This window comes from Telmatherina bonti (genome assembly GCF_933228915.1).
Source record: "Telmatherina bonti genome assembly, chromosome: 24".
Taxonomy (NCBI): Eukaryota; Metazoa; Chordata; class Actinopteri; order Atheriniformes; family Telmatherinidae; genus Telmatherina; species Telmatherina bonti.
Genome location: NC_136633.1, coordinates 12478446 through 12494088, shown reverse-complemented (window position 1 = coordinate 12494088; position 15643 = coordinate 12478446). Strand labels below are relative to the sequence as shown.

The following is a 15643-nucleotide window of genomic DNA, read 5'->3' as shown; positions in this document are numbered from 1 at the left end:
TTTTCTAAGTGGGCTTTTGAGCTGAACTTACATGAACAGGGCCGGATTAAAAGTGCACAGGCCCCTGGGCCCAGAGTGTTCCAGGGGCCCCCCTTTCCCACCGCAACATTGTGAAAAATGTGAATGATATAGTGTGAAATGACGTTTCTAACATCTCTCAGCCAATGGTACCAATAGCAATAAACTATTGGTAGTGGTGTAACTATCTGGCTTTTATGTTCATTTTCATGTCCAAACTCCTGGTGTTTGCCCTGCTTGGGCCTCACATGGGCCCCAAGTGGGCATGGGTCCCTGGGCCTGTGCCCATAGTTCCCATTGGATAATCCGACCTTGTACATGCACATCCCTTCAGGGAAGATTAATAGCTGTCTTTAATGTTTTCCACTTGTTAGTAAACTTTTTCGTAACTAACTCTTTGGTGGTTGCTCAATAAAAAAATTTAAAAAAAGAGGTGAAATTCTGCATTTTGTTTCCTCATCATTCACCCAACAAAACACATTCAAATCTACCTGACCTTAACTGTGACCGTTTCAGATAAGACAGGATACAACCGAAATCACAAGTTCATCTGCAAGAAATTAGTTAACTGCTTATTTTGGCCACTGACTGACTTTTCTCTTTCACAAGATACAGATATCCCCCAAACAGCCCCTCATCTCCACTGTATGACGCGTTTTTCTTGGAAGGCCATTAGTTTAAATGAGCTAAGCATAACTAAACGAGGTGGGGGTGAAACGCTGGTGTCTTTCCAAAATGTAAAATCAGCTCAAAATCTGATCAAATTTCACAGCTCTGGGTCCGACCTTCAGGTCTTCAGGGCGTCTGCAGCGACACGACAGAACTGTGTTTCGTTTTGGTTGTTTCTTTTTTTTTTAAACAATCTGTGCTGATAAGGGAAAATAAACATGTAGTTAAGTATATCTGTGTAAGTTTGGACATTTCTGTGAGCCTGCTTCCGTGTGGAAGCACTTTAATAACAAGCATAGTCACATTAAAGCAGAGCATTTACTAGAACTAGTGATCACATCTTGTGCCCTTATCAATAACAACATGAAAGTTATTCCGTACGGCATCTATATCAGAATTTGCACACATCCTCCTGTACATGCTGCCATTTATTTTGTGGTATTGTGTGGAGCATGTGCTTGGTGGCTTGTCAGCATGTGGCGCAGAGGCCTCTTGGCGAAACTTCGAGCAAGATGATGCACCATGTCACCAAGCTCAAATCATCTCCACCATGACAATGAGTTCACTGTCCTCCAACTGCTTCCAGCCACCAGATCTACATCCAACACAACAGCTTTGGGACGTGGTGGAATGGGAGATTCTCATCATGGATGTGCAGCAACTGTGTGATGCTTCATTTCTATTATGTTTTTCTATATCAAATTCATATCTCAATGTTATTTATATAATAATATAAAACACAAAAGCATCTTTTTTAGCACAATATGGGCGTAACTATTTAAAATAAACACACACGCAGCACATGTTGTACTGTGAAATTAATAAAATATCATATCAGATAAGGTCATGAATTTAACTTTGGTTACTAACCATAGACTGTATATAAAGAGATGGACGGAGCCTCCGTGACATCACCCGTAGGTTTCTGAAGAGCTGAATTGAAGCTCGGTGGGCGGTTCCTACCATCGCCATGTTGGCAGCGTCATGCGTATCGTCTCGCCCGGAAAATACAAATATGGGCAAACAGGTGGAGCTGAGAGGGGGGTTGTGAGTGTCATGGCGGATAATTGACATCGCGTGAACTCCAAGCTTTCTGTAGCCAAAAGCTAACCACGAGAAAACGGGAGCTAACCAGCTAACGGAGGTAAGCGGGCTAAAGCTAAGTCACGTTGTTAACCGGCTAAAAACCGCGGTTGTTCTACGTTCTTCTTACTTGAAGCGAGAGATCGGTACCTGTCAATCAAAAGGACACGCCCCTAAATATGCCGAACTCGGAGATTAAATTACTTTTGAACGGGTGAGTTAGATAAAAAAATTCACTCCCCCCACAGTTGTCATGAAGGTAAACCTGACCTATAAAACCTAAAATGGATTTTTGTACCAGGCTGTAAACATGTTTATTTCTGCCGTGAAGTTGGTCTTTTTAACGTGGGAGTCTATGGGGATTTGCTGTTTTGCAGCCCCTAGTGGATGAAGGGGGAACTGCAGTTTTATGCACTTCCGCATAGGCTTCACTGGAACCACCGGAGGTTGCTTGTTACCAACGTACTTTTAATCCATCAGGTTTATCTTTAAGATTATGTAATCACCCTCCTGATGAGCTGAATGTAACCAAAGTTAATTTTTCCATGATTGCAAAAATTAAAATGCTTCAAAATTAAGGCAATCAAATCAAACAAATTATAAAATTTAGAACAGTTTATTTTCACTGTGTTTTATTTTCATGACAACAAACTGAAAACAGGTTGTGATAACTTATGTTTCAGCTACACGCAGCAATAAGAAAAATCTTCACAGATGTTCTCTTCTGATAAAAAGTTAAACGTAAACAGAGTGAAAACAACTTCAGTGGTTAGTGACGTGTAAATACAGCATGTTACTATCAGCAGGCCCACTGATCAATCATTGTGATCTGTTTACAGGATTATGGAGGAAATTTGAAGCAGCGACACCCCCTGGTGGTCAATGTGGACCACTGCAGGTGTACAGAGCGAAAGATGAAATGTACTTTTCAGGTTGAACACACAATGCAGTCAGTGAAATGTAACTCTTAAAAATGAAAAGTATTAAAAACATTTTTTTTCTTTTAGAACAGGTTAAATAAACAGCAAAGAAATGAATAAATGGAACTAAAAAGGTAAAACTGCATATAGATTTACATTTAATTTAACCCCAATATTGGCCACTGCTTTTTGAGAGTATTTTGAAATTTGGTTGATATTTACCTTTAATTAATTTTGATCATAGTTTCTACGGAAATGTAGAGCTGTCATCCTAATAAAAAAAAAAAAAAAGTTGGGGCCTTATGACGTTATAATGTGATAGTTTTATTGTAAAAATGTGAAACCACCATGTCAGAGAATGTGAATTTGGGCATTTTCAACTTCAGATGAGGAAATTGTGTGTGGGGTGGATAAGGAGGTCACAATTGGCTCATTTACAGGACTTTATAGTTTGACTTTATACTTGGGTTGAGATATGGTGAAATTTTGCTGCTTTTGAAAACTTTGGGTGACCTTGTAATAAGTATGCGTAGTTTAAGAGTCATTTTAAAAGGTAAGGGTCTTTACTGAAGGAAGAATGAGTCCGGTCCTCTTGACGTGGCATATTTTCTGACTGATCAAGTAGAGCAGCACAGGAATCGATATGAATACAAACTGCATCATTTGAGCTGCATTCAAGTACTTAATGAGTTTTTATACTAAATTATCAAGTTATAAGGTGATCGTTTCACGTTTTTACAATAGGTTATCACCTTATAATCTGATAGGGCCCTCCACTTATTTTTTCCTTAGGATGACAGCTCTACTCTTCTGTATAATTTCAGTTCTCAATCATTTCAAATTTTTTTTTTAAATTTTTTAAATTTTATTATAAGAATTTGCTCTATATTTGGACGGAAATCTGAACGTAGCTTGACTAAACTGTCATGTTGCACCCCGTACTTTCAGATCCAAACCTAAAAAGGATGGGAAATAAAACTGGAAATAATAATTAAAATAATAATAATAACTAGAAAAGCACTCAGAGAGCGCAAACCTTTGCCAAGGGCCACAGTTCTAAAAAAAAATTCCTGGATCAAAACGGTGATCCGGATCACCACCAGAATTAAATCAGAGCTTTCTTTTCACATTTCCAACAACTCCTGAAAATTTCATGACTTTGAGTCATCTGGAACACAAACAAACAGACAAACAAACAATCAAACAGGTACACACCAGTAAAAACATAACCTTCTTGGTGGAGGTAATAATAACCTTCCGACCTACTGAGCAACAGGCGTTCACATGGACCCCTGGAGTGAAAGTTTAACAGAGCCTGAACACTGGATTTAAGCTGTTTGATTCGGTGGCGCCATCTTCTGGCTAACACTAGTTGTTGCACCTTTAAGCACTGATCAGTCTCTCTCTGTGGAAGAAATCATTTTAACACCCTGCTCTGTGTTCCTACTGGACAGTAAATGTGCTGCTTGTTGGTGCGTTTGAAGCATTACCCAAGAAAAAATTATGTAGGATGTTAACACTTCAGTACTAACTTCTAGATTTACAGCTGTTATTCAACAAATATGGGTTATTTTTTGTTTTTAACCACCGAACTTGTTGTTTATCTGAATTTAACAATACAGCTTTATTTATTTATCTTCCTGACACTAATGTTTTCACGGTACTCTTTATAAAACACAAAAAGTATAAACACAGCGAGGCAGTGAGCTACTCTGAGTGTCATGAATAATGTGTCTTAAGCAACATTTACAGTCATTGTACCACATTGGTAGAGCTCTGCATGGACCACTGAGACAGCCTCCACTAAGATCTAATCTATCATGTTTTTACGTAACCAGGAGACATTTCTGGTCAAAACGTCTCATATCACAGTATTTTTGATTGTACTCTGATTTAGCACTCCAGTGATTTTGGTGTTAATCCCCACTGCGCACCTCCAGGAGACCCAATCAGGTTTCCACTTTGCCGTAGGTGCCGTCGGGCGGTCGATAGTGTTTGGGGAAGGCTTTGAGCTGCAGCGAGTTAAACGCGTACTTTCTGCATCCGACGTTCTTCACAGTATTTTCTCGTCTGCAGCCCTCACTGTGGAGACAGAAGTAGCAGGAGGAGGAGGAAGAGGAGGAGACAGAGGGGAGGAGGGTGTCCAGACAGAATGAGAGCAAAAGAAAAAGTAGGCATGATGAAAGAGGTCTATATGTTTGCTGAAGAGAGGGAAGTGTTGTAATGCTGATGATGCCAATGTACAACCCTAACCCTTAAATAATAAATAAATAAAAACAGAATGTAATGATTTGCTCAACTTAAAAATTCACATTTTATTCCCAATATTTTATTATTTGATAGAATAAATAAGTTTGTTTTGAATCTGATAGCAGCAACACATCTGTCAAACAGGCTTTGGAACGGGGCACAAAAGGCTGGAAAAGAAACTGGAACCAATAAAAACCAACTGGAGGAGCATGTAACTACTAATTAGATTAACTGGCAACGGGTCAGTAACATCACTGGGTATAAAAGGAGCATTTCTCTCATGTGTAAAGATGTGCAGAGGTTCACCACTATGAGACAAACTGTCTGAAACCTAGGAAACAATTTCAGAAAATATAGTTTTCAATGTAAAATTGCTAAGTTTTTGAAGGTTCCACTATCTACAGCGTATAACATCAAATGATTTAGAGAATCTGAAGGAATCTCTGACAATGTTTACAATCTGCATTAAAATCAGAGATGTTTTTCTGGTGGAAATCATTAGCCGGACTCGGGAAGACTTCCAGGAATCACTCTGTCAACACAGTTCACCATGAAATCCACAAATGCAGATTAAAGCTCCATAAGGTAAAGAAGAAGCCATGTGTGAACATGATCCATAAACCCTGCCATCTTCTCTGGACCAAAGCTCATTTCAGAATATTTGTGGCAAAATGGAAAATTGTTCTTTGGTCACATGGACAAAAAATATGATTTTTTTTTTCTGGAAAGCATGAACGGTGTGTCTAAAGAGGAGAGGCAGCATCCAGCTGGTTATCAGTGGACAGTAGAAAAGCTGCATCTCTGATGGGATGGGGTTGGATTCGTGTCTATGAGGTGGGCAGCTTCCACATCTGTGAAGCTCCATCAACGTTGAAAAATACATGGAGGTCTTAGAGCAACATCTGCTCCCATCCAGACAACGTCTCTTTCAGGGAAGACTTTGCAGATTTCAGCAAGACAACGCTAAACCACATCCTGCATCCATCACAGGAGAACTGGTCTGCCTGCAGTCCAGACCTTTCACCAGTACAAAACATCTGGAGCTTCATGAGAGCAGAAATCCAGCAACAAGATCCAGGACTGTAGAGCAGCTAGAATCCTGCATCAGACCAGAGCAGGACAACATTCCTCTCCTAAAACTCCAGCAGCTGGTCTCCTCACTTCCCACATGTTTACAGATGTTAGAAGAAGAGGAAAAGCTAAACCTCACCCTGGAACTACTTTTTACAGATGTGTTGTTGCCATCAGATTCAAAATAAGCACCAATTGATAAAATGTCTCAGTTTCAACATCTGACATCTTTATGTTCTACTGAGAATAAGGTATGGTTTGATGATCAGCAAGTTCTGCTTTTATTTACATATTAAAGAGTCATAATGGTCTTGTAATTAGGGTTGTAAAAATTAAATAGTTACATATATAAAATAGCATAAACAGACAGATTGACAGATACATTCAGGACAGACTGTATGTGCTGCTAATTTCTTGCTCATTTCTTTGTATTCAAATTATGTTGCAAATTTAGATGTCATCAGCAAGAATCTACAGCAGCTTAATAATTGGGAGGACGATGGAAAAACACTAAAGTCCATTTACGCTTTGCAGATGGAGGCAAACAAAACCATTTATTTCAACGGGAGTATGACAAGTAGTGCACAGAGACGGGAGCTTTTTCCTGGGTTTGTCATACATTTCGAGCAATGTGGATGCAGTTTACAAGCATTAAAGTGCAGAATTTGGACAGATGGAACGGAAACAATTATTAACAAACCAGCAATATAATTTCCTGTAAGTATGTGTACTGACCTGGGTTATTGCTTTTAACACCAGAAAGCTGCAAAATCAGTACTCAGAAAATTTTTCAGAAACAATTTCAAGATGTCCCTGCATGCCAAATATCTCCAAAACCACACGTTTACTTTACTTACAGCACTTAGAGGCTTGGAAACACCTGCAAACGGTCATGTAATTAAAAGCCTACACACATCATATAAATGTGTGTGTGTGTATGTATATATATATATATATATATATATATATATATATATATATATATACACACACACACACACACACACTGTATATTCTGCTCTTGAATAAACAACTGTTTAAGTAAAACATGTATATGCCTTTATGTACACTGGTAGAAATATTTTGTTTGACTCCTAAGATAGAAGAAAAAACACACATGACGCAAAATCAAATACATATACAATATCATTATTTTTTTACGTCCATGGTCTAATATTTTATAATTGATCTAATTCAACTCAGAGGTAGTTCTATGACTAGAAAAGTAGACAATACTTCTAGGTAAAGATGACAAAAATCATATCAAGGGGTTCCTAATCTCTTAATTTGATTTATTTGGCATTTTTATTTGCAGATATAACATATAGCTACGCCCCATTATCAAGCTAGCGCAGGGTCAATTGTTTATATCAAACATAGATTTTACACTTTAATTTTGACTAAGATTGATTTTCATGAACTATTTTGCCTTTTAATGGAGTCAGGTTTGATGTTTCCATCTACCTTTAGTGTTTTTACAAAGCTTATTTACTAATGAATGTCACAAAGCTAAAAGGTTTCAGAAGACCTACATGGTCTACACGGGAAACTCTAGGAAGCAGCTATCTGGAGCTTTTACACAGTTGTCAACATCCAACATTTCCTCACATTTCACTCAAAGAAACCAACACATATTAGTTTAAAAAGTAAAGTTAATACATTAATAGACTGCTGGTGGTAGCTTTAATGGTATAGACTAACATTTAAACTCTGGTAAATTTAAAAAAAATCCCAACATGTCCAACAATTTGATTAAGCTGATTCATTTTCAGGTATTATTTGAAAGTCTTTTCTAAAGTAAATTTTGTATGTGTTGTTGTATTTTTCAGGGTTTTATCAGAAGGCGCTTCAGCTATCAAAATAAATAACGTAATTGAATTAAAATAACCTTTTCAAAATTCATTAAAACTTGCAGCAAAAAACATTTTGTAGCTCAGTTTGAAAATATAGAGAACCATTTAATGATGTTTCTCAGCAATGAGGGGATGTTGGGGTCACAATGGGACCATTTTGGTCCCATCCATTCTTTATGGGCTGATCTTAATGTCTCATCGTGTCAGGACCAAGATGTGGATTTTTACCTTTCAAACTTGCAGCTGAAGCAGAACTTGATGGTTTCAGGTTTCTTTTTGATTTTTAAAATATATATTTTTAACCCTTTTTAACACTTAGAGTTCCCACTAAGAAATGGGCCAGACAAAAATATTTCTTTGTATTTTTCCGTTTGTTTTGGACAAGAATAATTAGAAGGAATATTTTTTTAAACAAATAAATTAATATTAACATAACAATGAAATGGTTGAAATTTTAAACAATAGTTCTGAAACAAACCCTTAGCATTGGGTTTTACATATCCAAACTAAATGGTAGAGATGGCTCACGCAGGTTTATTCCCATCATTTTACAAAGAAATTCATCATATTCATTGCATTTACTTCTACCAAATGGTAGACCAGGACCTTTAAGGGTTAAAACATTTTGAAAATAATTTGGGGTAAACCCAGCAAAAAAAAAAAAAAAAAAAGCATCACCAGATTAATATTTTATGCAAACTTTGTTGTCATTTGGTGAAAACCTAATCCAAAGCATAATTAATTTCCTTTAATTACCTGAAAATGTATCATCCCAGCAGAAAATGCACAAAGCATGAAACTCTGAGCCGATGCGACAGACAGAAAAGCATCATTACAATATTTAAAATGCCCATGTAGACATTATTCACACATTTCAGACTGACAGAATTTGCAAATTTATGATCAAGATCGACCAATACAGAAAACAATATTATGACGTGTTTTTTCAGCATATCTATAATGTGATTTATGATTCATAATTTTCCACAACATCAATAAAAGTAACACTGAAAATACAAAATGGTGAAATTATAATAATTTTTGACAACAATACTTTATCAAAAGCTCTGAAAAGGGTGTATTATGAGCAAAAAAGCATTTGAACTGACTTCAGATATGCATCTTAACAACCTAAAGCAACAATCCTTTTATCATTTTACTTTAAAACATTTCCAGCATCTCAAATGTGAAAATCCACTTTTCTTGCAGGAAACTTTGAGCTTGTGACTGTTGAACAAAATAATCTTTTTAGACATTTTATAAGCAGAACAGCTGAGCGACAAATGGAAAGAATAAAAGTGACAAGACAATGCCTGAATAAGGCAAACCTTTTTTTTCTAGACAATTTTTTTTTTTTTTTTTTTCCTTGCATTTTGTGGAATAAACCACCAAGGAGCCTAACAGGGCTCAAGAAAAGACACTGCATTCCTTTTCAAGATTAAGCTCTTAAACTGCATTTAATAGACCAAAACCTGACTGCCGCCTTTGGCACAAGCATGACTACATCCATCATCATTTAGTCACTAAACTAACTCGCAAGCTAGAAAACTAAATCATTTCCTTCACTTTGCAAATGTTGATTCTGTAAAGCTAAACTTAATGTAACTGCTGGTACACATAAATGCTCTGAAGACTGCACAACCTGCAGCACTACTCTGCATAACCAAACATGTTTCACCTGGATATCCTACCACGTTACATTCTAGCATCCGCCAATTAGAAGCTGCATCTAAAAACTAGAAGAATCGACTCTGACAATTGGCGAGACAGAGCGGATCTCCACTGCATCGTAGAGCAGATCTGGGGTCAGTCACTGACGTAGTGTTTCTCATTTGGCACAGACAGACACACAGCTTCACCTGGGCAGGTGACAACAAACCATGGCGTTTTATAAATGAACTGAACCATGAAAAAGAAATACGGAGGAAGACACCCTGAAGATGATATGACAGGCTTTTTCTTTTTTTTTTTTTTTTTTTTTTTAACCTAAACCAAGCATTTAGAAAGCAGAACAGACTCTAAAACGAGGTGTATGTATTAGCTACTGTTATGGATTTAAAAAAAAAAAAAAAAAGGATTTTTTTTTCCAACTATAAAAATAATCCATTATAAATTTTTTGTAATTTTTAAAAAAAAAAAAAAATTGATTTTACTGATCTTTTTACTTGTCTTCTTGGGCATTATAGCAGCAAAATGATGGTCTGGCTGCTGTGTTGTTTTATCCTGATTGAAATCAAGAAAAATGAAGAGCAAAGAAACAGTTTTATAAATTTTTTTGTTGTTTTTAATCTACAAAAATATTATAGAATTGTGGGAATTGCAATTTAAATCGAATCGGCACCAAAAAAATCTGAATAGAATCGAATCGGGACAAAAGCATATCGTCACAGCCCTAATGTAGGCAGTGACATTTGAAACATATGTGCCTATTTAAGTATGTAAAAGCAGAATTGATGCAGCATGCTACACATGTGTGCCTGTCATGGCCTCCGTAAGTATTATCCGTTCGTTTGAAGCCTTGTTTCGGTACATACTCATAAATGAACACTTCGTGTTTGCAAGCTGCAATACGTGAGTATCCACTAGGAGGCAGTGTCTGGGCCAATTTAACAAGTAGCGTGAGGGTGGTTGACGGAGGAAAAAATGATAGAAAGTTTCGAAGACAAAACACCGCATGCAAACTGAACCAAATACTAACATCCTCCATTGTTGCCATGTTTATTTTTTTGTTTACACCCAAAAATTAAGCAGTTTTAACCAGTCTTTAATGCGCCCCCTGGTGGAAGAACGGAATGGAAGAACAGAAACTAGCACAGAAGTTAGTATGTGAATAACATGTGAATTTGAATTATGGTCATAATGTGGCCCATTGCCTGCACAAATCCGATGACTACAAAGTGCGACAATGGATTCAAGCTGCTACGTACCGCTCTTCAACCACAGATGGGTTTCACCTTGGTTTGATTATTGTCTTTAGTTACAAACAGGATTTTAAACCTACATGACATATTGTGATATGTATAAACTGAATAATTTTTTTTACACTGAAACAAACACATATTTAGCTATTTTACTTCAGGCTTCACGTAAACAGCCAGTGACTGTCCCAGATCTACTTCAAAGTGCACAAGCTAAAGCAGAGGTAAGAAACTTCTACCTTATACAACAGGAAGACCTATGAAATAAGCCTGCAAAAATAGATATAGACCAAAGTACAGCTGGTTCATTTTGGCATAAAACTAAAGCTTTAGTTCCTTTGCCTGCAAGGAAGTGCCAAAGCACGTGGAAGACGAAAAAAATCAAACAAGCTAAGAAATAAAATTAGCTTATTGTACGAAGCTTGAATCATAAAATAAACACCCATTTCCATTATAATAGCTACAATCAGTCCCTCCGGAAGCACTTTTCATACACAATAAGCTTATTTTTACACATATACTAAGCTTCATAAACATACCATTACATTTTAGGTGTTTTTTGTCAGCGAGCGTTGAGTGAAGACTGTGAAGGGTACTGTCGCGCCACCAGAGGGCGCCGCTTCGCCATAAATGTTGAATTCACAGCGGCACTGACACACACTAAAGCTCTTGCACATGTAAGGTGTGTTACAGCAGGTATGAGATTTAAAGATGTACGTTCACACTAAGCCAGCTGAAAAAAAAAGAAAACATCCTCTAGATTTAGTTAAAAAATGACCTTTCAGCACTTCATCCTCTGGCTTTATGAAGGCAGATGCTGCCGTCTGATGATAATGATTACAGAGAAGAAGAAGTGGATTTAATGCTCACATGGCAGCATTTTAAACAGCTAGGGGAGAAAAGAAGCCAATGGATCAGCGGATTTAGTGTGGACAGAGACACTGGTCCCAGATTAACCAACCAAACATTTAGGTGTCAATAACAGAGGTGAAAGGAGGAGAGGATGCAGGGCTTGGCCCTTGATAAATGGGGCGTTAGTTGTGTAAAGCCCTTAGTCAAGCGTGTGCATGGATTACACACTCACACACACTCTCACAGTTTCAGAAACTCCCTGGTTAGTCAGCCATGGAAACGGCCTTCCCATCCCCTCCTTGTAAACGTTGCCATGTTTCACAGTCAGCTTGCGGCCGTTCAGCTGCAGCGGAGTTTAGCCAGGAAGTACGCCAAGCTGAGGAAGATCCACACGATCAGGAGGTTGGGGCTGAGGGCCAGCAGAGGCAGCGAGTACAGGAGGCTGGGGTCCAGCCGCAAGTCGCGCACCGGCAGCAGGCCACTCAGGTTCTTCTGGATCACCCCCTCCCGAGTCCCAATGCTGCCGAGTCGCCGGGGTTGGGAGGAAGAAGAGGTGGAGGAGGAGGCGAGAAGCAGCAGAAAAGGTTGGAGGTGGGAGAGAAGTAAAGGTGGGATAAGGGAGGAGGAGAAGTGATGGATGAGGAAGAGGAGCGTTCGGAGATAAGGAGGGTGGGCGAGTTAAAAAAAAAAAACAGGCAGCGTGTTGCGAGGAAGCCAAAACAAACAGATGGGACGCACATATGCAGGCACAGAGGTGAGATGGCAAATTAACAAGCATCATGGGAAAAAATCACAATGACAGCGGCGAGAGAAAGCAGCTTCCACGACGTGACGTCGAAACAATAACGGTGAGGTCCAGATAAATCCATGGAAACGACCAGAAAAAAATTAAAATACGGCAAAAATGAACCAGTTGTACGAAGAAAAATGAAAAATAATTGAAAAAAACGTGAAGGGGAAACAGAGGAGGAGGAAAAGGAGGAGAGAGAAAAGAGAAATTAAGAAAGATGTTCTTCACAGAAGGGAGGAGGAAAATACAGCAAATGGTTCACCATGTTTATAAAACTCTAGGACATGGGATGAAGATGGATGAGGAGGAGGAGTAGGAGGAAGGAGGAGATGCAAATGAAAACAGCCTTTTTGTTTTAAAGTCTTGCACTCTGAATGAATAATTCTCAACAACAGATAAGGAAGCTTGGATAGGATTATAAGCACGTGCACTTTTACTTTAAGGCTGTTTTATTCTTTTACTTTATCCGGTTTAAACCAGTCGGGGTGGAAAAAGGGGAAAACAAGCGGGCAAAAGGGAAAAACACCAGCACGCTTGTCTGAAACATGCATCTGAGCTCAAACTGAAACCTAATCGTCATGCCCATCAGCTGATGAAGCAGAGGAGAGCAAAACAAGGGGAGACGTGAGAAGAAGAAAGATGAAGAGACATCATACAGAATCATGCGAGGAATCGGTGGGTTTATTACACCAGTAGACACTTTTACAAACAGATACAGAAGCACACGGCTTGATCACAACTAAAACTTACAAATACTTCTGGGTTTGACACACAGAGACGCTCGGACGTCTAGAGGCAATAAAAGCTGGAAATCACATTTACTGTAGATCAATATCAATAACTCTGTGCGGGGATATAAATTCCCAGCACAGCTCAGCCACCATGTCTCCTGCTATAATGACGAACGTCATCTTGTTACTCAGGTGCTGGAAGTCACTTTGCTTCCTTTATACAGGAGAAAAACCGTTTTATTCCCCCTTTATAGTTTAGTAATGTTACTTATTCTCAACCTGTCGTTGTTTTCTGAAACAGTTCGTACTTTAGACGTGAACAGTTCGTACTTTAGATGTGACACAATTGCACATTTCTAACCAGCAGCAACAAAGATTGACTTCAAGTAAACAAAATAAAACAAAAACCAAAACCAAAAACAAACCAAACCAAACCAAATCATACACAAAACAAACCAAACCAAACCAAACCAAAACAAACCAAACCAAACCAAACCAAACCAAACCAAACCAAAAACAAACCAAACCAAACACAAAACAAACCAAACCAAACCAAACCAAACCAAACACAAAACAAACCAAACCAAACCAAACCAAACCAAACCAAACCAAACCAAACCAAACCAAACACAAAACAAACCAAACCAAACCAAACCAAACCAAACCAAACCAAACCAAACACAAAACAAACCAAACCAAACCAAACCAAATCATACACAAAACAAACCAAACCAAACCAAACCAAACCAAACCAAACCAAACCAAAAACAAACCAAACCAAACCAAACCAAACCAAACGAGGATTAAAAAATGAAATAAAGTGAAAATTATGCTTGCATCTAAACTGAATTAGTCATCCATATTGTTTGGGAATGAAGGAGGAGGAGGGAGAATAAAAGTCACGATGCAGGATTGAAAACAGAAAAAGCCATGTTGAGACCACCCAACATGGCCTGTACGACCTCCATCAAAGCAGCTCACCCTGGTAACATTTCTATCAGACCCTCTTCGAATGAAAAAACTTCAAACAGCAGGGATCTCCAAATCTGGTCCTGGTTGGCCGCTGTCTGTCCTGCTGGATGTTTCCCTACTGCAACACCTGATTCTCCACAGCTGGTTGTCAAGTTCTGCACAACTCTGTTACTGATCCAATTATTTGAATCAGGTGTTTCTGCAGGGACACATGCAACACCTGCAGAATACTGGCCCTCGAGGACCAGATTTGGAGATCCCTGAAGTTAAAAAACCAGCTGAATTTTAAACACACAATATTCCTCCTACAGATAAACTTTGCTTATGTATTTTTTTTTAAGAAAAGAGAGCAAATTTACACAAGTACACGTGGACAAAGCACATGTTTTTATGATCTTAGAGAAGCTTTCCAGTAAACTCTGCAATATAAGGGATCAGTGTTTATATGAACCATGAGGTGCCAGGTGGGACAGAATGAGTTTAACCTCCAGCATGCGACAACCACTTGCACAAACATCTAAAACCAAATAGTGCAAGAATTACAAAACAAGAGGAGTATGTCTCAGATGTGGAAACGGCGCTTGTTGCAATAACAAAGCATCCTCATACCGTTGAGAGAACTGGAATTACAAGACTTCCGGAGTGATCTGCATGTTCTTGTGTGTTTGCATATGTTGGACAAACCAAACCACTCTGAAACAACTAACATCAGTAAAACTGCAATCTGTGCAACAGATATGCACTGTGTTGAAGCAAACCATGGCTCAGCCTCGTCACTGAGGCTCTGTGGAGTAAACAATGTGAATAGCATCAGCCAGAGGAAGCGAGCTTTTAAAGAAAGTGGCCCAAACAGACACGGATTGGATTTTTACACTTGGATTTTGTGGATTTAACAGTTGAAGCGCACTGGTTTGCTGTTTAGTAGAAGCTAAATGTGGCTAGTTGAAGCTAATCGGCTACAACCCAAAGCTAATGTGACTCCCTAAACATTTTGTGCAAGTTGGGCTAGTTTGGATGCTATAAATGCATTTCCTGTAAAATAAATGTAAACATCAAGGAAGTAAAAGAATGATTAGCATCCCGCATGGTTTGGTTTTATGTTTTTCATTCGCTGTTCAATAGGAAGCAGCTAATTAGCCATTAGCTTATGTCCAATAAGCTAATGGCTAATGCAGGCGTTTTCATAACAAGTTTTTAATTAATTGTGCCAAAGTTACAGCTTCATTTGATACTTGAAACTATAATTTATAGTCATGTTTTAGGGGAAGTTTTTACTTTTTCTGTGGGTGTCACGGATGGAGACGGTTTAATTTTGCGACAGTGTCGTGTGGCCTTTGGGAAGTTACAGGTTTAGCACCACTAGTGGCCAAACGGTACATGGCATCACTTAAACCACAGGTGTCACACTCCAGTCCTGGAGGGCCGCTATCCTGCAGGTTTTTGTTGTCTCCATGCTCCGACCCACTTCACTGAAATTCAAAAACTGGCTAACAAAAAGCTGCTGGATCCATTTGAT

General features: G+C 38.5%; 1 protein-coding gene across 3 annotated transcripts in view; it reads right to left on the bottom strand.

Moving 5' to 3' along the window:
• Positions 1–2385: 2385 nt before the first annotated feature.
• LOC306774044 (inositol polyphosphate-4-phosphatase type I A-like) overlaps positions 2386–15643 on the bottom strand; it is a 58520-nt gene continuing 45262 nt past the window's right edge. For all 3 annotated transcript variants that reach the window (XM_079264019.1, XM_079264020.1, XM_079264021.1), the window contains one exon: positions 2386–4772. In XM_079264019.1, coding sequence (XP_079120145.1) covers positions 4640–4772 — 133 coding nt within the window. In that variant the 3' untranslated portion in view covers positions 2386–4639. The remainder of the gene's footprint in view (positions 4773–15643) is intronic.